We start from the raw sequence: 26942 nt of genomic DNA on the forward strand, positions 1-26942 counted from the left end.
GAGACAGCCTTCTATCTATCTAGCTACCACTCCCCATTGATTTACTCAGTGATTTGGTGGGAAGTTACTGAGTGGTTTAACTTGCGCTTTTCCCACCTCAGACGCTGCAGAGCTTTTTTATTTATTGTAAATAGGCATGTATAGGGTTGTTCTATGAAATATTAGTGTAATCAATTAGCTGATTAATACAAGAGGATTTTGATGGATGGGTTTGGAACTGGAGACTACTTTTCTGAGAGCTGTTGTGATCCTGGTGTGCGAATGTAAGTGTAGCTAAGCAGGGTCAAGCCTGGTTAGTACTTGGAAAGGGGACTGCAGAGGAATACTGTAGGCCAGTGATGGTGAACCTTTTAGAGGCAAAGTGCCCAAACTGTAACCCAAAACCCACTTATTTATTGTAAAGTGTCATGTCCCTCTGACTTTCTAGTAACAAACTCTGGCAAACTCTGTGCTGGGGCGACGGCACATGTGCCCACAGAGAGGGCTCCGAGTGCCACCCCTGGCACACGTGCCATAGGTTCGCCATCACTGCTGTAGGCTATATTTCAGAGGAAGGCAATGGAAAAACACAGCTGCATATTCTTTGGTATATATTTTCAAGCCATGGATATGGAGGCCAGACTCCTTTGGTCACCACATGAGAAAGCATGACTTACTAGAAAAAACATTAATGCAAGGTAAGGACAGTCCTATTGACTATCCATTGACTGTCCTATTTCTTGTCTCAGTAATCGTTTTTAATTATCTTAATTGCATTTTATTAGTTATTGTTTTGTGTGTACTTATTGTTGTTGATTTAGGGTTAAGGAGGGAGGGGGTTGTAGCATTTTATTCTAATGGATTTTATTGATGTAAGCTGCCTCGATCTTGTTGGCGGAGTACAAATTATTATTATTGCCTCCTCATGCCATGGGAGATGAGAAGCCTACATACATACATGGACATGCACACACACACATGTGCAAAGGCATGCGGAAACATGGAAAAGATCTTTCAGGAAAGTTTTTCTTGGCAATCCCCCATTAGCAAAAGGGGATCTTGTCCAGGAAGGCACCTTCCTTCAGGCATTACTTAGGAGTAATTACATTACAAAACCAGATTCAAGTCATCTTCAGCTGAGGTTAGAAAAAGAACCATATCCTCTACTGCTATTGGGTGAACATCCACTCAGAATACCATGAGGTTCTAGATCTCTGGACGTTCTTGGTCAACGGTCATCGCCTAGACTTAACTGTCTTCCTAAGGTACAGTGAGGCAAGCAGCAGCTCCCCGACCTCTCCATCCATCTTGTGCCTTAGAAGCCTCTACACTTCTCCCAAGCAGATTGTCCGCCTTGGGCCATCATCTCTCAATCTCCGTTACTCCTAGGTGAGGGATCCTGACCCACCACATCATTGCCCCTTTGCTTATCTGGAGGAGAGATGATATAATTCTCACCCCATTATCGTAAAGGCAAAAGAGAATTGGGAAAACCAGGCTGAAAGAGAGCCCACTGGAGTGGCTTCTTCAACTACCAGCTGGCCCGGTTTTGGCACCAAAGAACAATTTCTCCCCTCTTTAGAAATAATAGTTGAAGAAAGGATGGCAAGAAAAACATGGAGAGGAGGCAGAATGAACTGCTACAGACCCAATTGGTCTCTCAGCATCATTGCTGAGAAAGGGGGGCTTCTTGCCCAAGGTCTTCCAGTGGCTGAGCGGGGATTCGAACCCTGCTCTCCTCCAGAGTCGTAGTCTGACACTCAAACCACACTGGCTCTAACATCCATTCAAAAAGACCGTTTAAAACAATAGCAACATTTCAAAATGTCTGGTGGTGGTGGACTCTGGAGAGCTGGGTTCGAATTCCCCCTCCACTCGGCCATGGAGACCCACTGGGTGGCCACTGTTGTGTCACACTCTCCCAGCCTCAAAGGAGGACGACCAACTCCTTTCTTTCAATGGGAATGGATCACGTTGGTCACAAGGCAGACAGAACAAAAAAGGTACGCAAGTCACAGTTGGAACCGAATGTTGGCTATTAATACGTGTGTGGTTTGTGAGGAAAGATTCAAAGTGTTAGGGAAGGCTGTCAAACAGACATTTTGCACACTAGGCCCCAACTGACCGTTACCTTTGACCCCACCAAAGTCCACCTATTGAAAATTCGAATCTATTCCACCTTGTTTTCTTTTTTCAGATCCATTCTCATGGCTGAGGAAACGGATTACTGCTGCCCCAAACATGCTCTATTGAAGCACAAAAACAAACAGTTAGGAGAATATTTTGACCTCCTGCACAGATTCTGGGAAGACGACAAAGAGTTGTTGAGGAGAGAAATTGCCGGTACATCACACCTTCCTTTCTAACAACTCAGTTCCTCCACATTTGTGGTGTGGCTTGACTTTTGATCAGTATGTGGAATGAAAGCATTATTATTATTATTATTATTATTATTATTATTATTATTATTATTATTATTATTATTTCCAGAATTGCAGAAAGTTTGTGAAAGGCATCTTGAGGCAGCTTTAGAAGATTCAGGACAGCGTCCACCACAAGAAGAGGAAAGAAACGAAGTGGAAATGCCAGAACAGGTATCAGACTCCTTCTTCTTCGTTTTTAAGTAATAATAATAATTTTATATTATACATTTCACAATAGATTTAAAATAAGAATGCTAATGGTTCATGCAATTTGTCAAATCAATTTACAAAACTTCCATTGTTTCCTTAGCTTTAAACCTCATAACCTTTTTTGACCTATTCTGTTAATTGTCATCATTCTTTATGATCGCTCGCTTTCAAAAAGATAAAGAAGAGGTAAATATTCCTGTACCTAAAACTCATCTTCTTCTTATTTCACTCACCATTTCTCTTTGGTTTTCACAGGACCAGCCTGACCCAGAAGAGCCAGGAGGTGAACAGTTGTGAAAAGCAAACGTGTGACTAAAGCTTGACCCCTTTGCCAACCAGGAGTCACTTGAAAGGCAACATGTTTCTCTTTTTTGGACTCGAATTCCTTAAAGAACAATGAAGATGAAGACAGTGTGAAAAGTCTGGAGCAATAAGTCTTTGCCTAGCTAAAATCAGAATAAAACTTGACCCCTTTTGCCAGCTGGGAGCCATTCTATTTCTCCTTATTCCTCATCAGGGTTATACATTTAAGTGTCATTTCTATGTCTTTGAGAGGAACTCTTCATTAGGGACCTTTGTTTGGTGATGTTTGTACTGAGATCACTGGGGGCTTATCAATGTTTCGTCATATCTTCGCTGATTTGTGTTTATTGTGTGCCTTCAAGTCATTTCCAACTTATGGCGATCGTAAGGCCAACCTGTCATGCGTTTTCTTGTCAAACCTCCACCTCTGAACTTAATATTCCACCAGTGACCTTCCAAACAGAACCAAACCTGCCTCAAACCCTGCGATGATAGCTTTGCTTGTCAGAGTTAAAGGGGGAATAAAACAAAGATCCTTGCCTGGAACTGAAAGGTTTATAACTCCAGAGCAGAGTATTCCAGAGATGAGACGAATGAAGAGGTACTCTTCCCAGCTTCAAAAAGTGGGAAAGAAAACTTCAGACAACGATGACTCCGATTATCAAGAGCATCCGTCAGATGGATTTTGTGTGTATGTTAAGGGCAGAGGCTGCCTAGATTGGTGTGTAAGATGTCTGGTACTTTCTAAGGACCTAATATAACCCCTTGAAATGAGCTCAGAAGTAGCCAAAACCTGTGTACTGAAGATAGCAACTCTTTGGGTCAAGAGATGTGAGTTTAATTTTCCATTTCCAAGTGACCTTTGAGGGATTGCTTAAAAGAAAAAAGGCAGTGTGGTGTAGTGGTTTAAGCCTTGAACTTTGACTGGAGATCAGGCTTCAGTTCCCCCACTTGGCCATGGAAACCTAATGGATTTCTTTGGGGGAATCACATCCTCTCAACCCAAGAAAACCCCATGATAGTGCTGAAAGTTGGAAACAACTCGGAGGCATATATTAGCTTTAGATGTAGGGTTGTGTCTGAATCAGAATCAGGAATGCCTAAAGTGTTGTTAGCAATGCATGTGTTGGGATTGTGCTGCCAAGCCCCATGTATTTTTGATGTTGAACAGATCCTGGGCATCGCATAGAATGCCAGCTGCTTCTTTTAAGAGCGCTTCCCCAATTTCTGTTGGAAGCAAAACAGTATGAATTTTATACCCGGTACCTGTTATCTCAAAGCACCTTCCAATATTTTCTAGATGGAGGCATGGAACATTCTTGTACACAAGTAATAATATGCCCCAGTTCTCACACTAACAATATTCAAACCATTTATAGATATTATACTGAAGCTGTCTTGAGTAGCTAGTAATGTCTTCAGACTTCAAGACCAGGACTGAAACCCATGTTCCCTAAAGGCAACAATGGTAGAGGCACAGAATTAATTTCCATTAGGACAGCAGGGATGAAGAAATCGCACAACATGGTCTTAGCCTAAAACAAAAACTGTCCCCATTGAGCTTTATCATAGGTAATAGGATCTTCTGCCACATTACCATGCCACGTATCATTCATAGTAAACAAAGCTGAAGTCCCAGAATCCAGCGTGTTCAGGCTGCGTTGCCATCGGCTTCAAACTACGGTGGTTTACGTACTTCACAAATTTCAACGTTTCTCGATCTCTATAAATCAAGGCTAAGCAGTTGCCCTCTGGATTCACCGTCAGCAGCTAGGAGAGCAAGCAAAAAGAGAAGGGTTAAGGAGGACAAAATGGTATTTACTTCTGCAGACTGTGTTTACAAAAGGAGATCCTCCTCAGCTTCAGGTTAAAGGCACTTGATGTTAAAAGTCTCTGGGCCTTGTTTTCTAAGCTGAAATGACACTGAAATTCTCTTGAAAGAAATAATACAAATTACTTTTGCGGAGCAGGTGAAGGTATATAACTGATATCCCTTATCCAGTGTGTGTTAAGGCATTGAATCTCCAGCAACTATCTGGATCAATACTACACAGCTCTCACTAGAGGCTTGCCAACTCTGGACTCTTGTTCACTGTATTTAAAGCAGCCTTCTCCAGCCCCAATGTCCAGTGTAGAGAGGATTCTGTAGGTTTGAAATAGCTTTCAAATTGGGCTATGATTTATTCAAGGTACCCCCCCCCCCATCCACTTCAGAAGGAAGAGAAAGAATGAGACTTACTTCTTCATCTTCACCTTTTGCAATGTATGAAGTAAAACCACCGGATTCCACGTCCCAGTCTTGAAACAAATGAGAAACCATGGTTATTCGCTAATTTGATAACTGTTTCCAACATACTGCTCAACCATCACGTTTGGTTTAAATACGGATTCTGCTCATTTAGAGCCTGCTAGGTGTAGCTTATGATTTTAAAAGAAATTCATGGACTACAAGACAATTTACAGAGGGACAATTACGTTAATCTGTTGCAGATTAACAAGAAGATGAACATATTTACCAAGTCATAAGCTTCTGTGCATCTAGTAAAACACTTATGCCATATTCAATCTCTTTGAATTTAAAAGCAAAAGGTCTTGGGGCATCTTGAACAAAAATAATGTATTAGCAGTAACAGAAATAAGACCTAGCCCAGTTGTTGGACTAAGTGAGCCAACCCAGCCACCTTAACTGCCATGACTCTATCCTGTGACATCCTGGGATTTTGTAGTTTGGCATTCAGCCTGGTCTATGAGAGCGCTCTGGTGCCTCAGCAAACTACAAATCCCATGATTCCACAGGACAGAATCAGGCAGTCAAAGCAGTGCCAAAGTGTTTTAATTCTGCAGTGTGGCTACATATATATATATAGTGGAAGGCAGGGGAGAAATACATCATGGAAGGCAGTACAGTTCCAGGCTTCTAGTATGAAACTGCATTTAGCATCTTAGTATGAAACTGACCTTGACATCCACAGAAGAACAGTAGGTCCAGGGCGAATTCTGTCCCTTCAGCATCATGGACTAGGCTATAGCAACCCTTCGTCCAATGTCTCAGCTCTCCAGCACACAGAGGGACACTTGAGCCTAAAATGGGGAATTGAGAATAAATATTCTTTTCATTTACAGCCCTATGATAAGAACAGGTTAGCCCCAGAGGCCTTCCATCCATATATACTCGACTATAAGTCAACCTCATGTATAAGTCGAGAGCAGGTTTTGCGTCCAAAAATTATGGATTTTGATATGACCCATATATACCATATATATTCAACTATAAGTCGACCTCATGTATAAGTCAAGAGCAGGTTTGGGGGCCAAAAATTATGGTTTTTGATATGACGCGTGGTTGAGGGCAAAACATAGGGGCATGTAACAAAGGATCTAAAGGATGAAGCAAAGGAAAATGATGCCTAGAAACATACAAAATTCCAGCAGGTTTGTGTTCACCCTAAATGCTGGATGGATGAGACTAGAGGCTTCCAGGACAGATTACCCTCTTGCCTTTCCCCAGGGGATGGCTTCTTTCTTTAAAGTACAGTACTTATATTGACCCATGGATAAGACAACCCAGGCTTTTTGGGTCAATTTTTGACCAAAATTTCTAGACTTATACATGAGTAGATTATACAGTACTTGGGCATCTTGCCGATTCAGAGACAAAGAGCTCTTTAATGCCCCATGACCCAGTGGAGAGCCCTCAAGTTAGTAGGCACAACTGCTCTCATTTTGCAGAATTCATTCTGGTTTACTAGTCATGAACAAGTGGCAAGAAACCAAGCAAACCTTCTGGCTTTATTTCAACAGATGTTGCTTAGGCATTTTTAACTATCCTCTCACAGCCACAATGGCCAGAGCCTTGTTTATGAAATGGATTTGGTGTCCAATACCACGTTCTATGCCTTTGTATGTATTCCCAAGGATTTGAAAAGCCCTGTCTGCTTGAAACTTCCATTTTTAAAAAACCTGTGTGTGATAAATAAAATCAAGTGCCTTGGCAGGATGGGACTTGATTTTCACTTCCAAACCTACAACTTTTAGAACAGGAAATGGGCTCTGAGCTTTTTATGACAAATGCACCATGAACCAGGGGTTGCTTCAGAAAAGTCAGCACAGCACCTAAATCTGGCTGCTTTACATACCAGTCTCTTGCCTGTGATTCTGATTTTCAAGGATCTGTCCAGGGTCTTCTGTGCCATCTCTACTATCATTTCCTTCCTGACTGATCTGTCCTTGTGTGCCTTTGGAGGAACTCCCTCCTGCCGCTCTTCCTTCTTCTCCTTCCTCTTCCTCCCCAGGAGCCAAGAAATGCAGTTTCAATCCTGTGAAGTTGGAGAGGAGCAGGAACAAGGCCTCTGAGCGGAACAGTTCCATGCCATCTTTCAAGATGGCTGGCAAGTTCTCCTCTTCTGCTTTTTCATAATGCCTAAAGACAACAAGAATGTTCAGATTCCGCACCAACGTAACCCACATTATATAGACAGACTACTTTGTGCAAGTAATGCCTATCTCACTCATTTCCAACATGTATTCTGGTTTTGGTGGGAATTGGGTGATGGGCTTATCATATCTTCATCCTCATGTCCAGTCTCTTGAGGATCTCAAAATGGCACTTGAGGGCTTTTACAATCCCTCTCTGACCCATAACTCTGAGGAAGAGTTGTCCCTCCATTCTACCGCACAATTTCTCTTTTTAGGGCCAGCAGAAAGAATATCAGTAATGGGGATGTTATATTAAACCTTGGAAGACACTGTAGTCCCAATTCTATCTCTAAGAGTTCTGCTTAGCCTCCTAGGATTTTAAGAAGCAGTGCTTATATATTGCACAATGCCTTCTGTGATCATATAAAAACTATCATTTGTAATAAAGGAAATTTTCAGATTGCCAAATTCTATCTTCGTGAGATAATTGCTCAAATACACCACAGATTTTTGGTTAGGATGAACAGAGCCTTCTCTAGTTTCAATGTATGAATGTATGTGAAAGCTGGACAGTGGGGAAAAATTGAGGAAGAGGATCAATTCAAGTGAAATCTGATAGAGACGAGTTTTGTGGATCCCATGCATTGTTAAAAAGATGGATGGGTCTTAAAGCAAATCAGACCTGAAAGTGAAGATAACTAAACTGAAGTTGTCATGCTTTGGACATGTCATGAAATAATGGGACTCAATGGAAAATATAATGCAGAAAAGTAGAAGGCAGCATGGAAAGAGGAAGACTGAATTACACGATTCATCTCAAGGAAGCCACAGCCCTGAGTCTGCAAGACCCAAGAAGGTCAGTTGATGACCAGGGTCTCTCATTCATAGGGGTGCCATAAGTTGAATTCAACTTGATAGCAAATAAGAACAATGATGAGCAGAGCTGACCAAAGAGACGTGAGACAGTGCTACCTTTTGTTAGGAGGCCCTCGGATACTCCATCTGACTTCTTCCGTCTTCAGAGCTTTGCAGAGCAATTGAAATTTGTCTTTCTGCAAATCAAGCACATTGAAAAAAGGCCATGATTTTACCAGAAACAGCAATAAGCATTCTGGGTTCTGTTCTTCAGTCTGGGTTTTGTCCATAGCTAGGTGAAAGTGATAAATTAGATCTGAAAGTACCAGTGTGGAACAGTGGTCTGAATGCTGGACTCCGGGAGAACAGAGTTGGAATCACCACTCAGCCACAGAAACCCTCAGGTCACACTCTCTCAAGTTCAGAGGAAGGCAATGGCAAACCCCTTCTAACAACTTCTTGCCAAGAAAATCCTGTGATATGCTTGCCTGAGGATCACCATAAGTTGGAAATGACTTGAAAGCACACAACAACAAAGTTAGAGCTGAACTGAAACCCATACAAATAAGTGGGAGGACCATGTACCTCACCTAATGATGGCCATAAGTTACTTTCTTGGTGGTGGCACCTGAGCTGTGGAAATCCTGTCTCTTTATCCAGTGACTGCTGCCTAATTTGATGACCGTTCGAATACGCATTACAGTTCCCTCCAGGCTCCCCACTTGGTTTTTAAATGGATCTTAGTGGTTTTCAGTGATCAATGAATTTAAAATCAATTTTATTTAACTGTCAGGGCTTTCTAGGTGTCCAAGTGAAAAAAAATCACTTTGACTGGATTCCTAAAACATGTGCATAGGAGTAAACCCTGATGGACCTAATTGTATTTCCTTCTGAACTGAGCTACCAAAACCCACCTGGAGAAAATCCTTCAGTAAGATCTCTGACCGATCCTCAAATTCTTCCTGGATCCGGGCCTGCGCATCTATCTCCAGGTAAATGGGATTGATCCAGTTGTACAAGATTTCATGCTAAGGAAAAATTAAATGAGGGGGTGGGTGGGCATGTTTTAGGGTACAAATTGCAACAATTAGCATGTCTTAAAATTTAGTGAGGTTGCCACGGTCCCATTAAAATCACTGGCCCCTCATTTAGGGCATGGGCTCCCAGTTGCTAATCCCTGTTATAAACCCACACCATCTCCTTCCCATCTCCCAGCAACTCCAGGGGAATTAACTTCTATCCCAAAGGATTCTTCGGGATGCAAAAACATTTGGCAGAAAGGAGGAAGAGCATCAAAACTAGGTTTTTCTTAAAGATGCCGGAGTAAAGCAGTGCGAACATTTTGGGACAAGGTTAGTGGAAGCCAAACAGACACAGAAAGCAGGGTTTGCTTACATCGTGAGGGATGTGGGGGGTCCGGAGGAGAGGGGGCTCCGCATGCCGAGGCGGCCTTGCGACCGAGGAACCGTGAAACCAGCCGCTCACGGACAAACGGCACTTGTGTTTGGAAAGAACTTCAGATACCTGGGAATGGGAAAGCCGAAAGGGCAGGAATCACAAGAAGATGCTCTTAACATTGTTTTTTCTGACACAGGTCTTGTTAAAGATTACAAATGGGTAAAGGTATACCTGTACCGACTTAGGACTTTTGTCCTACTACATCCCAAAGACTGGGTCATGAAGCAATATTCAAAAATAAAACTGATGAAAGAAGTTACATATGGACAATTGGGAATGAGCCAAAGGGCCCCATCAGAAGCAGAAACTGTGGACCAGGAATTGTGTGATCATCGGCTATGCGGGTAGCTCAAAGCAAAGAAACAAAGCAAATAAAACACACATCATACTTTAAAAGTCATCCTCCAGGGAGGTTAGAAATAAAGGAACATTTTAATTCAGGACAAAGAAAAGCTGCTAGAAGTTTAGGTCAGTGTTTTCACCCTGAAAAACCAAATTCTGATTCCCACTCTCTGTCTACTTGAGAAGAAAGACCAAGAAAGCTTGCATAAGAGGTGCAACAGCTAAAAGGATCAACCTTCTCTTAGTCCACCTCCAGGACAAGAGAGATCAAAAACAAAGACGTTTCTTGCCTGATGGAAAGAGATGGGTGAGACTTCGAAGAATGCGAGTGAATTCCATGAAGGGACCAAGGACTTGACAATCCGCAAAGGCTGGAAGTGTTCTGCCAGGAGAAATGAAGGAACATACTGAGCATTTACATTCAGCAGAATTACCTATCGCACTTCTACCACAAGCTCCAGACAGACCACAAAACCAAGGAAGAACTGGGGTGGGATCATGGGTTTCACAGATTGCATGTGGCTGCTGAGGCCCTTTTCCAGTCACTTCTAGTTTCATACAGGGCAGGGCTAGGAGGCTTTCCAGGTATTTTTGGGTTACAATCCCTCTCCATTGGCTTGTCTGGCTAGGACTGATAGGGAGCTGCAGAGAAAAACTTCAAGACCTAGCCAGACTGGCAAATGGTCACGAATTTTGGAGGTTGAAGATCTGGAGGACCAGATCTTGCATGAATAAGTGCATGTATGCATGCATGAATGAATGAGCGCAAGAAGAGGAACTGGTTCACAGTTTTTCACGTACCATCTGTGCTGAAGAGATCCAGGGTGCCTCCGTCACTTTCATCCCATGGAGGCACAAGATAAAGGATGAAGGCAATTCGTCGGCCCTCCAATTCGTCATCATGGCAGAGAAGGGTATCTGCAATGGCACAGGGTTTAGATGTTTGTTATGTGCACCTTGGGAGACCAAGAGCTGTGTTTGCAGTGCACACCAGCCAAACTATCAATGTGTCATCTTTTACTTGAACCCGAAGCTCTGAGATGTTGTCTTCAAATCCGCACAATGAGCTCTTCTCTGCAACGGACCCTGCAGGGAGGCTGCTCACCTGTATATTCGTATTTCGCACAGGAGAGATCGACTGTCGGTTCCAGCTCCACTTGGGTCACGTCAGAAAGCCAAGCCCGGAACTCTTCGAAGAGGACTTTTCTAAAAGAGGGAAGGAGACACAGAATGACAGCAAGAAAAATACAACTTCTGATGCCAGTGGGATTAGACCTGATCTTCTGCCACCTGTTTTCACCTTAGTGGCAAATGGCCACAATCTATTGGCAAGGTCTCTAGAACAGGATTTTTAAGAATCAGATGAAGGCTGAGTGGGGCAGGTGGTTTTGTTATGTGTCCTCAAGTTGACTCCTACTTATAGCTATTCTAGGCTCTTCTTGGCAAGATTTATTCAGAGGTTCACCGCTGCCTTCCTCTTAATAATAATAATAAGAGTGAAAATGTTTGACTCAGAGTTAAGTTCCAATACATTTGGAAGGCTCTCAATAGACACACACTTTAAACTGAATGGCCAACATAAAGCATGCAAGCAGAGCCTTCCAGACAACAGAGCAATTTGGCATAAGCTTTCTAAATCTGTTGCAGAGGACAATGGTTGCAAGTGCTAAGTGTTCTGGGCAGAATGCTGAACATACATGGACCTTAGTTTTTTGTGGGTTTTTCAGGCTACGTGACCATGTTCTAGAAGAGTTTATTCCTGATGTTTCACCAGCATCTCTGAACAATACACAGATTAACATGGAAATCACTCCTCCCTACAATATATATACACCCCGCTCACTTCCATGCCAGCATTCTCTGAAGATGCCAGCCACAGATGCTGGCAAAACATCAGGAATAAACTCTTCTGGAATAAACACATCAGGAATAAACACCATGAACCTTGTTTGATGGGGCAATCACAACTCAAAATAGCCTTTGGCTTTGTATAAAATGGCAGTTTTACCTTAAAGCAGCAATGTGAGGCTCTCTTCTCTTCTTCAGGTCATCTGACTTTGCTCATGGAAAAGGAAACAGAAGTTACCGCTTTTCTGACTGTGCTCCCTATGGCTTTTATTACAACAAAGGGAAAATAAATGTCTTGGTGTTGTTTATCCAGGCATTTCTCTTGAAGTCCCCAAAGCCAAATCCAGTCCCAAAACCGCAAGTCAGCTTTTCAAGTTGCCATCTGTAACACTCAGTTCCTGCCTCCTGCTCTTGAGTAGGAGAGGGGACTCCCAAATTCGATCTCGCTACCACTCACTACTGATTTACTCAGTGATTTTTGCTTTTTGAAATTTTGATATGTTAAAAATATTTTCAAGCCATGGATATGGAGGCCAGACTGTCCTTTGGTCGCCGCATGAGAAAGCATAACTCGCTAGAAAAGACATGAATGCAAGCTAAAGATAGTCCTACTGACTATCCATTGACTGCCCTATTTCTTGGACTTAGTAATCATTTTCAGTTATCTTAATTGCATTTTAATTTTAGTTATTGTTATGTTTCTGCTTACTGTTGTTGATTTGGGGTTAAGGGGGGGGGTTGTGGGATTTTATTAGATTGTCCTGTATGGATTTTATTGATGTCACCTCAATCTTGTTGGAGAGGCTGGGTAGAAATAATAATAATAATAATAATAATAATAATAATAATAATAATAATTGCTTCCTTATCTCATGGGAGATGAGAAGCCTACATACATGGACATGCGCGCACACACATGTGCAAAGGCATGAGGAAAGAATACAGACACATGGAAAAGATCTTTCAGGAAAGCTTTTATTCTCAGCAACCAATCTTACATTAGCAAAAGGGGATCTTGTCCAGGAAGGCACCTTCCTTCAGGCATTACTTAGGAGTAGTTACATTACAAAAACAGATTCAAGTCATCTTCAGCTGAGATTAGAAAAAGAACCATATCCTCTACTGCTATTGGCTAAGCATCCCTCCATGACTCAGAATGCCATGAGGTTCTAGATCTCTGGACGTTCTTGGTCAACGGTCATCGCCTAGACTTAACTGTCTTCCTAAGGTTCAGTGAGGCAAGCAGTAACTTTCTGACCTCTCCATCCATCTTGTGCCTTGGAAGCCTCTACACTTCTCCCAAGCGCATTATCCGCCTTGGGCCATCATCTCTCAATCTCCGTTACTCCTAGGTAAGGGATCCTGACCCACCACATCATTGCCCCTTTGCTTATCTGGAGGAGAGATGATATAATTCTCACCCCATTATCGTAAAGGCAAAAGAGAATTGGGAAAACCAGGCTGAAAGAGAGCCCATTGGAGTGGCTTCTTCAACTACCAGCTGGCCAGGTTTTGGCACCAAAGAGCAATTTCTCCCCTCATAAGAAATAATAGTTGAAGAAAGGATGGCAAGAAAAACATGGAGAGGAGGCAGAATGAACTGCTACAGACCCAATTGGTCTCTCAGTATCATTGCTGAGAAAGGGGGGCTTCTTGCCCAAGGTCTTCCAGTGGCTGAGCGGGGATTCGAACCCTGCTCTCCTCCAGAGTCGTAGTCTGACACTCAAACCACACTGGCTCTAACATCCATTCAAAAAGACCGTTTAAAATAATAGCAACGTTTTCAAAGGGCTTGGTGGCATAGCGGTTTGAGCGCTGGACTCTGACTCTGGAGAGCCAGGTTCGAATCCTCCTCTGCTCGGCCATTGGGTGACCACTGTCTCTCAGCCTCAGAGGAGGAAGACCAACTCCTTTCTTTCAGTGGGAATGGATCGCGTTGGTCGCAAAGCGGACGACGGGACGAAAAAAGGCGCGTGAATCACTCCAACTATTGAAGATTTGAACATTGCAATCTATTCCATCTTGTTTTCTTTTTCCAGATCCATCCTCATGGCTGAGGAAATGTATGACTGGTGCCTCAAACATGCTCCTCAAAAAAGGAAACAGTTGAAAGAGTATTTCAAGCTCCTGAACAGATTTGCGGAAGACAACAATGAGAGGCTGATGAGAAACAATGCCGGTACGTCACGCCTTCCTTTCTAACAACTCGGTTCCTCTTCCACATTTGCGGCATGGGTTTTGATCAGTAGGTGGAATGAAAGCATTATCATTATTATCATTATCATTATTATTATTCCAGAATTGAGGAAAGTTTGGGAAAGGCAGAAGGCAGCTTTAGAAGGTTTAAGAGAGCGTCTAGCACAAGAAAAGGAAAGAAACCAAGTGGAAATGCCAGAACAGGTATCAGACTCCTCCTTCTTCTTCTTCGTTTTTAAGTAGTAATAATAATAATTTTATATTATACATTTCACAATAGATTTAAAATAAAAACACTAATGCTTCATGCAATTTGTCAAAACAATTTACAAAATTGTTTCCTTAGCTATAAACCTCATAACCTTTTTTGACCTATTCTGTTAATTGTCATCATTCTTTATGATCGCTCGCTTTCAAAAAGATAAAGAAGAGGTAAATATTCCTGTACCTAAAACTCATCTTCTTCTTATTTCACTCACCATTTCGCTTTGGTTTTCACAGGACCCAGAACAGTAAAAAGCGTGGAACGAAAAAGGCCTTGTCTACCGAAAGTGGGAATAACTGAAGAAACCAAACTTGAATTTAAACTCAATCCCAATCCCCTCCCAGCAAATTTTAATACTGCTTTTGCTTTTATTCGGAGACGGTTAAAACCCACGCAAAGGCTCGGAAATAAAATGGCCTAGTTTTTATTTCAAGTTTAATAAAAATTATAATAAATATCTTTAATTGTCTAGTTTGTTTTTTAATTGTTAATATTTTTTGTGGTCTGTCAGAGAGAAATGTTCGACTTGCGGTCTATTGGACTCCTAGGTCCTAGGAGAACTCTTCTAGGACATGGTTTTTTTTCAGGCAATGGTAGTTTGTAAATGGATTTGACAAATATGCCTGAAAAAGCCACAAAAACCTATGGATGCCGGCCATGAAAGCCTTCAGCTTCACAGTTTATAAGTCATATTCAGCTGAGGTTGAGCGGAGGTTCAAACCCTGGTCTCTTCCAGAGTCATAGTCCAACGTTCAAACCAATGCCGTCTCTCAAAGGATGGATAGGGCGTCCTAAATAAATAAAGTACCTATAGTTTATTGTGGGTTTTTTGGGGCTATGTGGCCATGTTCTAGTAGAGTTTCTTCATGACGTTTCATCAGCATCTGTGGCTTTGGCATCTTCAGAGAAAGGGATGCCAGTCACAGAAGCCGGCGAAACGTCAGGAATGACCTCTTCTAGAACATGGCCACATAGTCCCAAAACCCCACCAAAAGCTATGGATGCCGGCCATGAAAGCCTTTGGCTCCAAACAAAGTACCTGTTTGAACTTGTACAAGTCGTTGCTCTTTTTGTGGAAATCCAGGCTCAAGAGTTCCTTCCGCAGCTCTTCTAGGAAGCTCTCCTTCGGGATGAAATTTGGGAGGAGGCAATGCTGGAAAGGGACCGGATCCAACGAAACGGACTCTGGAGGAAGGCACAAAAGACACAAAAAGTCCCCTTAAAACAGCTGTTCTGGGTTCTTTGCATTTGGGGCATAACTATTCGAGCAAAGCTACCTTGACAAGAAGACAGATCTTAAAACAATTATGATTACTATTATTAATTTCATTTGTATCCCGCCTTTCTCCCAAAGTGGGACCCAAGGCGGCGAACAACACATTGGGCCAATCTATTTTAATAGGGCTAATAATAATAATAGGGTTAAATGAAGTGAATTTATTTTAATAGGGTTAATAGTAATTTTATAAAGGTTAGTAATAATAATAATAATAATAATAATAATAGAGTTAAATGGGGTTAATCTATTTTAATAGGGTTAAGAGTAATTTTAATAGGGATAATAATAATAATTGGGATAAATGGGGTCAGTCTATTTTAATAGGGCTAATAGTAATTTCAATAGAGATAATAATAATAATAATAATAATAATAATAATAATAATAATGGGGCCCAATGGAGTTAATCTATTTTAGGGTTAACCTCTTTTAAGGCTGATCTTAAAATAGGGTTAATCTGTTTTTGAAAAGGGTTAATAGTAATTTTAATAGGGTTAATGATGATGATGATGATGATGATAGGGTTAAACGGGGTTAATCTATTTTAGGGTTGAAGAGTAGGGCATAAATACCATAATAATAATAATAATAATAATAATAATAATAATAATAATAATAATATCATGCATATTATTATTTATTAAATATTATAAATGTTTAATATATAATAATGTATATGATATACAATAATAATTATTATATATAAAATAAATATTAATACATAAATATATATAATTATATATATTAAATAAATGCTATACTGTGTATATATATATATATATATATATATATATGGTATATATCTAATATATATAATTATATATAATTAATATACATATTATGTAGAGAGACAGATATAACTAATTATAATATATAATTATATATAATTACAGATTGCTCTATCTATAACAATATAATAATATTAGTAAAATAGGTCAAAATAAGACCAGACTGATCTTAAAACAGGTTCAAGTGAGAATCTTCTCCCTGTTTGCATAGGAATCTATACCCCGGGTTACGAATTTAATTCGTTCCGCGGCGCCGTTCGTAACCCCCCGAAAGATTTCGCAACCCGAAAAAGCTAGCGCTGGAAAGCCGCGGCTTTTAAATTTCGTGCCAAAAAGCGCCGAAACACACCAAAAAAAATTTCGTAACCCGAAAAAACCTTCGTATCCCGGAACAGTTTTTTCCAATGGAACTTTTTCGTATCCCGGAAATTTCGTAACGCGATCAATTCGTATCCCGGGATGAAAGCGGGTTAACTTCCCTGTGTGGAAGACGCTCTGGCGCCTTACCCTTTCGGAGCGGCTCCTTTCGGGCCCAGGCCCCGGCCACCTCCTCCTTCAGCCGAGGCTCCCTCAGCGCTGCAGAGAACTCCGCCCGAGGCTCCCGCTTCTTGAGCCGCTTCTGGGCGCCTTCTCCGGCGTCAGGAAGCCTCAGTCGTCGCTTCTCGCTCATCGTTCCCTATCATCAGCCATGCGCCCCTCAGGGGAAAGGGACTACCACTCCCGGCATGCTCCGCGGAGGAGACGGGACTTATGCCCCCGGGTAGCCAATGGTCACAGGCTGAGCGACCAATGGCAGTTGGCGAGAGAGAGTTCGGTTCCTGACAGCCAATAAGAGAAGAGTGCAGTCGAAGTGCCTGTCTCGCGCATCCTCATTGGCTAGATGAATCCTTCTCTATGTCTGTTCCGATGGCCTAGAGCGGACGGCTGAGGGCGTCGCGGATGGCAAGAGCGGCGGCGCCGGCGCCGGAAGTGCGGCCTAGTCCTTCCGGTGTGGGCTTTGGCGGGTTTGCGTGAGGCGAGGCGGGGATGCCGGTGTCCCTTTGAGGCGGCGCCTCTTCTGCCTCCTCCTCGATCATGTCCGTCGTGCCGCCCAACCGCTCCCAGACCGGGTGGCCCCGAGGGGTCAACCAGTTCGGGAACAAGTACATCCAGCAAAGCAAGCCCCTCACCCTCGAGAGGACCATCAACCTGTGAGTGGAGCCGACCCTGCCTCCCTCCCTGCCTCCGTTCCTCCCCTCAGCTGAAGAGAAGGGTCCCAAGAGAGAGGGAACCCTCCCCTCCGTTGCAAGGAAGGCACACGCCTCCTCTTCCCAGGATTATATTGTTAGATAATTATATATATAGTTATATATATAAATGATATAGTGTATATGTATATGTGCATCTAATGTTATATTTATGGGGTGATTTAAGTTTCCCAAAGAAGCAAAAAAGATATTAACCCCCCCCCTCCATTACAAGGAAAGGCCACTCCTCCTCTTCCCGTTATAATTTATAATAATATATAATATATATATAGGAGAGAGAGAGAGAGAGAGAGAGAGAATGTAGTTATATTTATAGGGAATTTTATGCTCCCAAGCTTCAGCTTTTGTAAAAGGGGAAAACCCCCATTACTCCCCATTACAAGGAAGGGCCACTCTTGCTCTTCCCCTATATATTATATATATTATATATATATATATATATATGTAATGTACATAGAATATTATATTGAGAGTGGAACACACTCCTTCCTCAGAGGCTGGTGGAGTCTCCTCCTTTGGAGGCCTTTAAACAGAGGCTGGATGGCCACCTGTCAAAGGGGATGCTTCGATTGTGAGTTCCTGCATGGCAGAAGAAGGGGGCTGGACTGGGTCAGGGCCTTTCTTGGAGTCTCTTCCAGTTCTGCGGTTCCTTATCAGGTTTATGTTAGGGAGGTTGGTGTGACCATCACACTTAAGTGCAGCACATCATCTCCCTACCTCTCTTTGCAAATTCCTAATGATTCTCAGCCTTTAGTCCTCCAAATGTTGTTTGACACCAGCTCATAGAAACCCACAACCAGCATAGCCAGTGTTCAGTGATTCTGGGAAATGAAAACAACAACATATGGATGGTTAAAGGTTTGAGAGCAATTCCTCTGTCCAATAGCCTTAATGAAGTTCTGCCCACGGTTACCAGATACAGTTTGGCCTGCGATGGTAGCTAGCCAGGAGAAGGTCTTGAAATAGGTTGTGCGTTTGCCTGTATCTAAGATCTGAATGCTTTCAGGTATCCCCTCACCAATTACACCTTTGGGACCAAGGAGCCCCTGTATGAGAAGGACAGCTCAGTGGCCGCACGCTTCCAGCGCATGCGGGAGGAGTTCGACAAGATCGGCATGAGGAGGACGGTCGAAGGGGTCCTCATCGTCCACGAACACCGGCTGCCCCACGTCTTGCTCTTGCAGCTGGGCACCACTTTCTTCAAACTGTAAGTGAGCATTGTGAGCATATGACGCTTCCTGAGCATGTATTTTAATTCAAAACCTGCGATCTGTTTGCAGTGTTACCTTCAAATCTTTGGAATAATCATTTATCATTTCCCAAACTTAATAAATACATTTACGGCCGGATACAAGCCAAAATAAAGCTGCTTCGAGTCACTTTGGAGGTATGCTGTTTAAATGATACATGCATCCTAAAAGTCCGGAAGCCACACCAAAGCCATGCTATAGTCCTAAGGACTGGAGTGCAGCTTTGGTGCAGCTTCCAGACTCTTGCATCATTGAAACACCATACCTCCAAAGTGACCTGAAGCAGCTTTATTTTGGCCTATCTGTATAGGGCCTTACCTCTAAAATATTGCTTGGTTTATGCTTGTGCCTAAAGTGTGTCTTTTGTACTCATCAACAGGCCAGGCGGTGAACTTAATCCCGGAGAAGATGAAGTAGAAGGCCTCAAACGTTTAATGACAGAGGTAACTAACACATTTGCTTGGGTTTTTGACATGAGGAATCAGGGTGCATTACAGGGAGCCATTTACGGTTGCATTGAGCTAACCTCCCTTGCTGTCTCTTCAACACCATTATGAAAGATAGTATGAAAGAAAAGAAACCAAAGCGGATTCAACAAGCTTGAAGTCTGCTGTCTGGGAACTACTATGTTGATGGAAGGAAATTTGTAAGCCGCTCTGACAACTTTTGTGGCCAAGGAGCAGGGTATAAATACACTATATATGTCTCTGTGCACAGAAATACTTTGGTAGGTTTTTTTTCCTTTGTCCTGGAAAGCCATGTTTGGTAAAGTGCTGTGAGTAAACACTTGAGTTTTAAGCTCCTCTGTTGTCTACAAAACAGTGCAGTCCCTCATTGGAGCATTCCTTCCATAGGACACCACAGCTTTTAAATAAATATGAAGTTATTTCTCCTCTTTTGGTGGGTGGTAGCTATTTGGGATTGAAAAGGGTCATCTTTAAGTTTGGGTTGGACAGGTGCAGCCCTCCAGGTGCACAACTCCTATCATCCCTGGTTACATGGGATGATGAGAGTTGCAGTCCAAAAGCCTTGAGAGAGCCACAGTTGAATTCTTGCAATGAGAAGAGAAGCAAAAGCACATGGAAAGTTTGATTAAAGTAACTACTGTGAAGTTCATAATTCTGTTTCCTCATTTTTTTTGAGCTAGTAAGAAAGTTAATTGTAACTAAAATGTATTTTTAAAGTATATTTTTTAAAAAATTACATTCTTGTTGCAAATTGTACACTGAGTTTCCTTCAGTTGTGTATATGAGTGGCTAAGACAGTAACACTTTTGCTTTCTGGTGGTTCAGTGTACGCATTGTTTCATACACACAATATATACAAATGTATTGTATATGCAATTATCTTCAGGCTATGTACACAAGGCGTATAGGAAATATAAATGAATTTCATGCTTAGACTTGGGCCCCATCTCCAAGATATCTCCTATGTATAAGCAAATATTCCAAAGTTTGGAAGAAAAATCTGACATTCGAAACACTTCTGACCCTAAACATTTTGGATAAGGGAGGCTCAACCTGCATAGTTATAACGTACACCTTTTCTTCTTAATCAGTTAATAAAGTTCTTCATTGTTTACATGTCCTTCAACTCATTCACACTGACGATGAGCATTAAGGGGTTTACACTATTCTGTTGAACTTAACATGTGATATCCCATCTCCATCTGGTATTGCAAGGAGCATGTGAGGATTTTTCTTGCCTCGTCTGTGTTTTGACAGATACTGGGTCGTCAAGATGGAGTACAGCAAGACTGGGTCATTGATGACTGCATTGGCAACTGGTGGCGACCGAATTTTGAGCCCCCACAGGTGAAGATGGAAGTTAACGTTACCATTGCTAATTGTTTGTTTTTGGATATATAGCCCACATCCCTGTCCTTCTGTATTGTTGGCTACCAAAGGAGAGTTTGGATATAAGTGTCTGAACATCCCTGATATACTGTAGAGCAGAGACAGAAGTTGTGTGGCCTTGTGTAGCCACATCCTTGCTAGATGTCTTCAATACAGTTATTTGTACTTGTGATTTCAGGAGAAATATTCATAGGCACTAAGTGTACTTCTTATATTGTTTCCCACAGTATCCATATATTCCTGCTCACATTACAAAACCAAAAGAGCACAAGAAGCTCTTTTTAGTTCAGCTTCAAGAAAAGGGTAAGCATTCTGTTACATCTTTGGTTTATGTTTATGTTTAATTCTGACATTGTTTTATGTTTCAATGTGAATAAAAGCCTCGGCAAGATAGCATGTACCATCCAGACATAAAGAGAAACCTGAAGAAGAAACACACGCTGTTGTAAATTTTTGTTAATGTTTATTCTTGTTAATTTTTTCCCCCGACTCAAACCAACTTGTCTTTTATTAGTCTCCTCTTTGGTTTCTTCTAGCTTTGTTCGCCGTCCCTAAAAATTACAAGCTGGTAGCTGCTCCATTGTTTGAACTCTATGACAATGCACCAGGCTATGGACCGATCATTTCCAGCCTTCCTCAGCTTTTGAGCAGGTAGAGTATCCATGGCTTCCCTTGTATGCTGGTTTCCACTATCTGCATAACATGGAGATGCTTTTTTGGGGGGTCCTTCCCTTGCTTCTGTGGAGACCAGTTGACTGAGAGAAGCATTTTGGGGGTGGAGGTGGGCCAGAGCTGTAGAGTCAATAGGTCAAGCTTTCCACTCCTTCATAAATGGCAAATGTGTATTAATTAGTGATAACAAATGTACTGTAGTAGAATGGCAGCACAAGACATTTGAGCACAACCATGTGCATCATCAGGCTACTTATATCGATAGAACATAAAATACATTTACTTGATAGGCATTTGGGTTCTAGGACAGAAGGGCATCGGTTTTCCAAAGTATATTCTCGGCCAGCCAACAATTCCCTGAAAACCTTTTCAAAGAAGTTGTTGATCATAATAAATGATGTATGTATGTGAAAAAATAATAATAAGTTCACTAATGGGGAACAGACTTCCTGGATGCAGCGTTCATTTCCATAGCTTGATTTTCCTTTGCAATACCTGGATGCTTGACCTATGCTCAGGAAGCTCAGCAGTTGCTCTTTGTGAACCAAGCATATGAGAGAAAATATGCTCATTAATCTTGTATAGTGCTCAGGGTTCAGCAGAAGAATCATGGGAAGGATTCTTTGGAGATAGAAAAGAAGGCCATTGCCTAAATGCACATACAGTTCGTTACCCTCTTAAGGATTAAAAAGATATAAAGGAATTCAGTAGTACCTTTGAGACTAACTGGGGGGAAAATCTCATATAGGGTTTCATTGACTCCAGTCCATTTGATCAGGTGCAGAAAGCTTATGCTAGAAAATTCTCTTCCCTTTTTATGACAGGACTTCTCTTTTTGAATACTTGTGGATTAATAATTCCTTTTTGTCCCCATTCTCTGGCAGGTTCAATTTTATTTACAACTGAATTTCCTGAAGCGTGTGGTAGAAGCCGTCTCTGTGAGAACAGCTTTAAAATGTAGAAGAGAAAACATGACGCAAGGATTTTTTTTTTATGTCTCTTATCCTCCAGTTCCCTTCCCTCCCCAAACTTTCCACCGTCTGAATAGGAAAGCGACTCTCGACTGTTTAGATAGTGGAATGGCGAGTGTAATTGCGTTTTAATCACTTCTGTTGTAATAGTCTCCTGACTTTTTTTTTTAAAATAACATTAAACAAAATGGATTCCATGCGCTTCTCATGCGTTTCACTTTCCCCATTAAGACCAGAAGAGAACCCTTTCCCACAGACACTTACACTGCAGCCTATATAAAGCTGAAACTATATTGTCTTCAGATGTTTGCCTTGAAAATGCAGAACATCGAGGGAATGCAACAACTAGCTCAGTCCTTTGTAGACAAGAAACTAGCCAGGTTAAAGACATAGACTTGTAGCACAGAGATTGTTTTTAGCCAGGTGTGTGTGGACCGCCAAAGTTTCCAGAAGTGTGGCCTCCTAGCCTTCGACACTTAGCTATCAAATGTCCCATGCATCCGATGAAACTGAACCAAAAAGATGCCTCATGTATAAGTCCAGAAATGTTAGTCAAAAAATTGACCCAAAAATCCTGAGTCAACGTATCCACGGGTCAATATAGGTACTGTATATATGGAGAATTTTGTAGGTTCTTTGGCATCGTTTTCCTTTGCATCATCCTTTAGATCCTTTGTTACATGTCCCTAAATTTTACCCTCGACTTATTCACAGGTCATATCAGAATCCATAATTTTGACCCCAAACTTGCCCTTGACTTATACATGAGGTCAGTATGTGAAGTCGAAGGCTTTCATAGCCAGCATCCATAGTTTTTTATGGGTTTTTCAGACTATGTGGCCATGTTCTAAAACAGTAGTTCCCAACCTTCCTAATGCCGCGACCCTTTAATACAGTTCCTCATGTTGTGGTGACCCAAACCCATGAAATTATTTTCATTGCTACTTCATAACTGTAATCAAATAGATGTTTTCCAATGGCTTTAGGCGACCCCCATGAAAGGGTCATTCGACCTCCAAAGGGGTCCCGACCCACAGGTTGGGAACCACTGTTCTAAAAGAGTGTATTCCTGACGTTTCGCCAGCATCTGTGGCTTTTGGCATCTTCGCCACAGATGCTTGCAAAACTCTTCTAGATCATAGCCACGTAGTCCAAACATCATTTCCAGCTTTGAACATTGTCCCCTCTGGGCAGAAAGCAAAATGTTATTAGGAAGGACAAGAAGCCACACTGAAATGACTGTCTGTTGTCTCAGAGGGCAATGGCTCTGTGTGGCCTGTGAGCTGGCTGTACTTTGCCTTATCTGATGTCTTAAGTTGCCATCTCTTTTTTGTCACAACCCTTTTGAACATGGGATTTGTTCCCGCTAGAGTTGGTTGGAGGCCACTGTTGCTCTTCTCTGTGGTTTGGCTGAAAGAGAAGACTTGAATGCTGGGGAAGTTTGGAGCTGGCCAAAATGGCAAGAGTATTCATGTTTTGAGGGCCAGGGTGGTGTAGAGTAAATTAACAGGTGAGTCAATTGACAATAAACTAATAGGTGAGAACAAACAAAGCTTCAAGTAGCTATACGCCAGTTTGGGGAACAAGATTGGCTTGAAGTCCTGGTCCTTGGTATAGATAGCTCAAAAAATTGGAGCTGGTGAAGCTGGTCCAAGATCAGTTCCTGTCTCTCCTTCAGAAGGGAATACAAAGGTGTGTCAAATGAGCCTGGGCAAAGTTCAGACTTTGGCAAGAACTGTGTTATAAGTGCCTTACACACCATTCCTACACTAGTAACGAACAATGCTGAAGGTAAAATGCTGCAATGCCAGGAGGGAAAAGCATTCCCCCCCTTTGCTAGTGTTTATATCTCCTGCCATTCGTTGTGGCAAAGGCTGCTTTATCAAATGGAGTCATGGAAAATGAGTAGCCCTTGCCACTCCGCTCTTCTTGTTTCAGTTCTGTGACCCTCTATTCCTGGCTTGCAGCACATTTCAATAGATGCGCACGAAAGACGGCTTGCGTCACCCCAGAAGGTTTTGTATCCGTAACCAGAGTTTTAACCCACTTTGGGACTACAACCCTCCGGCCCCAAAATCCCTTTCAGCAAAACCAGTGCTGGCGGGGGATTCTGGGGCCTGTAGTCCCTCTCCCCAAACACAACCTTCCTTTTTTTCTTTTTAAAGCGACAAAATAAATGTACTTTCTTAAAATTACAATAAATTAGCTTAGTTTTTTGGGTTTCTTAAATGACCTTTATTTCTGAATTCCATTAAATTCGATTAAGTTAAATATTAAACTCATGTTTAATATTTCTCTCCCCATTTAAAAATGGCTTGAGGTATTAAAAGAAGATCCTAACTGCCCAATTTTCTCTGGTATCTATCTATCTATCTATCTATCTATCTATCTATCTATCTATCTATCATCTATCTATCTATCTATCTATCTATCTATCTATCATCTATCTATCTATCTATCTATCTATAGGGGCTTGGAGGCAGGATCATCTATCTGTCTATTTATCAACTATTCTATTTGCCATCTATTGATCTCTGTTATTTATCAGTCTGTCAATCATCCATCAGTCATCTATTGATCTCTATTATTTATAAACCTGTCATTTATAATCTATTGATCTCTCACATTTGTCACTCTTGTCTGTCATTATCACCCATCAATCATCTGTTGATCTCTCTATCTCTCATCCATCAGTCATCTACTGGTCTATTATTTTCAATCTATTTGTCAACTGACCTCTTCTTTATCCCTCTGTCAACTATCATCCAGTAAATCTGTTGATGTATTATTTATCAGTCTATTTGTCAGCTATCGCCCATCAATCATCTATTGATCTATTTTCAATCTATTTGTCATCTATAATCTATCAGTCATCTATTGATCTCTCTGTTATTTATCAATCCGTCACCTATCTCTATCTATCTATCTATCTATCTATCTATCTATCTATCTATCTATCTATCTATCTATCTATCTATCTATCTATCTATCTATCTATCTATCTATCTATCTATCCCAGTCATCTCTTTCTGTCTGTATCGATCACCCCTCCCTCTCTCCCTAATGGTCTGTTTCTGATCTCTCTCTCTTTCCTTCCTGGAGCCTCCCCTCCTCTTCGGTCGGTGCCCTGCTTCTCCTTCCTGGGCTGTGCGTGGGAGGCCCAGGCCCGCCTCCTTCCTTCCTTCCTGGGGCTGGAGGGCGGCGCTCTTGGCCGGAGAGGCCGGGGCTCCCTCCGCAGGCAGGCAGGCGAGGGCGCGGGCGAGGCCTAGTCCTTGGGTCGAGGCTGGGAGGCAGGATGCCCCTGTTGTTCCTGGAGCGCTTCCCGTGGCCCAGCCTCCGCGTCTACACGGCCCTGAGCGCCCTGGCCTTGCTGGGCAGCCTCTTCAGCGCCCACCGCGCCCTGGGCCCCGGCCAAGGCCCCCCAGAGCAGCCCCTGGAGCCAAACGGAGGAGGCCATGCAGCGCCCGACGCCCAGCAGCAGCCTCCGCAGCCCCCCTCGGCCTCGGCCTTGGCCTCCTACCTGCTCTCCGACAGCCTCTGCGTCTGGGTCAGTAGCCCCTGGGGCCCCAGGGAAGCCGGGCACTACGGAACCCATCGTCCCCCTCCAGGAAAAAGGTTACCCCTTTCCTCACCTGGCAGAGACTCCAGCTCCCATCATCCCCGAGCGAGGCAGGATTTAGTTCAACCCCTTTCTTCAGCCCGGCAGGGACTACAATCCCCATTATCCTCAACCCCCTGAAGGAAAGGGGGCCTTGTCAGGGACTCCAGCCCCCATCATCCCCAAGCACCTGGAGGAAAAGAGGGGAGCTTCCGTTTAAGTCTTCTCAGGGGTTACACTTCCCATTATCCTCAAGCACATGAAGGAAAGGAGGGGGTTCTGTTTAAGCCTAGTCACGGACTATAGCCCCCATTATCCCCAAGTACCTCAAGGAAAGGGGTTTGGTTTCAACCTTGTCAGAGGCTACAGCCCCCATCATCCCCAAACACCAGAAGAAAAGGAGGGGATTCAGTTTAAACCTTGTCAGGGACTCCAGCCCCCATCATCCCTAAGCATCTGAAAGAAGGGGGGTTAGTTTAACCCCTTTCTAACCTGTCAGGGACTACAGCCTCCATTACCCCCCAAGCGCCTGAAGGAAAAGGGGGGGGGTTTCAGTTTAAGGCCTGTCGAGGACTACATCCCCCATTATCCCCAAGCACCTGAGGGTTTCAGTTCAAGCCCTTTTCTGCCAGTGACTGCAGCAGAGATGAAAGGAGGGGGTTGAGGGTATAGTGGTGTGTCAGGGAATAATAGTATTATACACTCATCCCTCCATATTTGTGGCTTTGATATTTGTGCATTTGACTATTCACAGATTTGATTAATATGTCCTCTCTAGGAATATCTAGGTCCTCCAGTGCAACTCTATGGTCAACTTGAACTAAGTTGCACTGAAAGACCTAGAGAGAATATTCTGCTAGGCCTTTGTGCAACTCTATGGTCAGTGTCTGGCAGGTGTTGACCATAGAGTTGAACCGGAGGACCTAGAGATTCCTAGAGAGAAGACTTCTCTAGGCATTGGCAGCTCCAGATTCTATGGCCAACTTC

At 42.5% G+C, this 26942-nt stretch overlaps 3 protein-coding genes and 2 long non-coding RNA genes across 5 annotated transcripts in view; 4 read left to right on the forward strand and 1 right to left on the reverse strand.

Moving 5' to 3' along the window:
* Positions 1-1026: 1026 nt before the first annotated feature.
* Positions 1027-3520, forward strand: LOC121914270. Its single transcript, XR_006100514.1, has 4 exons — positions 1027-1368; positions 2177-2322; positions 2470-2573; positions 2868-3520. It is a non-coding gene; the product is annotated as an uncharacterized LOC121914270 (long non-coding RNA).
* A 217-nt stretch (positions 3521-3737) lies between these two features.
* On the reverse strand, positions 3738-17103 carry OGFOD1 (2-oxoglutarate and iron dependent oxygenase domain containing 1). The gene is made up of 13 exons (XM_042437545.1): positions 16869-17103; positions 15335-15480; positions 11995-12041; positions 11092-11192; positions 10788-10904; positions 10277-10368; positions 9582-9710; positions 9101-9214; positions 8304-8383; positions 7052-7335; positions 5874-5996; positions 5155-5213; positions 3738-4685 (listed from the first exon to the last, which is right to left on the reverse strand). The coding sequence occupies exons 1-13, from the start codon at positions 17029-17031 to the stop codon at positions 4524-4526; spliced, it is 1617 nt and encodes a 538-aa protein (XP_042293479.1). The 5' UTR covers positions 17032-17103; the 3' UTR covers positions 3738-4523.
* LOC121914271 lies at positions 13009-14499 on the forward strand. The gene is made up of 3 exons (XR_006100515.1): positions 13009-13186; positions 13874-14013; positions 14134-14499. It is a non-coding gene; the product is annotated as an uncharacterized LOC121914271 (long non-coding RNA).
* A 221-nt stretch (positions 17104-17324) lies between the features above and the next one.
* NUDT21 (nudix hydrolase 21) lies at positions 17325-22554 on the forward strand. The gene is made up of 7 exons (XM_042438779.1): positions 17325-17551; positions 18615-18815; positions 19238-19301; positions 20583-20672; positions 20942-21017; positions 21251-21365; positions 22271-22554. Exons 1-7 carry the CDS (start codon positions 17436-17438, stop codon positions 22290-22292), a joined length of 684 nt encoding a protein of 227 aa, XP_042294713.1. The 5' UTR covers positions 17325-17435; the 3' UTR covers positions 22293-22554.
* Positions 22555-25509: 2955 nt separating this feature from the next.
* AMFR (autocrine motility factor receptor) overlaps positions 25510-26942 on the forward strand; it is an 18762-nt gene continuing 17329 nt past the window's right edge. Inside the window, exon 1 of the mRNA XM_042438015.1 lies at positions 25510-25904. Coding sequence (XP_042293949.1) covers positions 25653-25904 — 252 coding nt within the window. The 5' untranslated portion in view covers positions 25510-25652. The remainder of the gene's footprint in view (positions 25905-26942) is intronic.

This window comes from Sceloporus undulatus, chromosome 8 (assembly GCF_019175285.1).
Source record: "Sceloporus undulatus isolate JIND9_A2432 ecotype Alabama chromosome 8, SceUnd_v1.1, whole genome shotgun sequence".
Lineage (NCBI taxonomy): Eukaryota > Metazoa > Chordata > Lepidosauria > Squamata > Phrynosomatidae > Sceloporus > Sceloporus undulatus.

Coding starts and splice junctions, on each gene's coding strand:
- OGFOD1 (XM_042437545.1), bottom strand. CDS start 17,031: ATGAGCGAGAAGCGACGACTGAGGCTTCCTGACGCCGGAGAAGGCGCC. Junction 7,336..8,303: donor CGAGGGCCTCCTAACAAAAG/GTAGCACTGTCT, acceptor TGTTGTCTTTAG/GCATTATGAAAAAGCAGAAG. Junction 5,997..7,051: donor GAATCACAGGCAAGAGACTG/GTATGTAAAGCA, acceptor TCCCCATTTTAG/GCTCAAGTGTCCCTCTGTGT.
- NUDT21 (XM_042438779.1), top strand. CDS start 17,436: ATGTCCGTCGTGCCGCCCAACCGCTCCCAGACCGGGTGGCCCCGAGGG. Junction 18,816..19,237: donor GGCACCACTTTCTTCAAACT/GTAAGTGAGCAT, acceptor ACTCATCAACAG/GCCAGGCGGTGAACTTAATC. Junction 21,366..22,270: donor CTTCCTCAGCTTTTGAGCAG/GTAGAGTATCCA, acceptor ATTCTCTGGCAG/GTTCAATTTTATTTACAACT.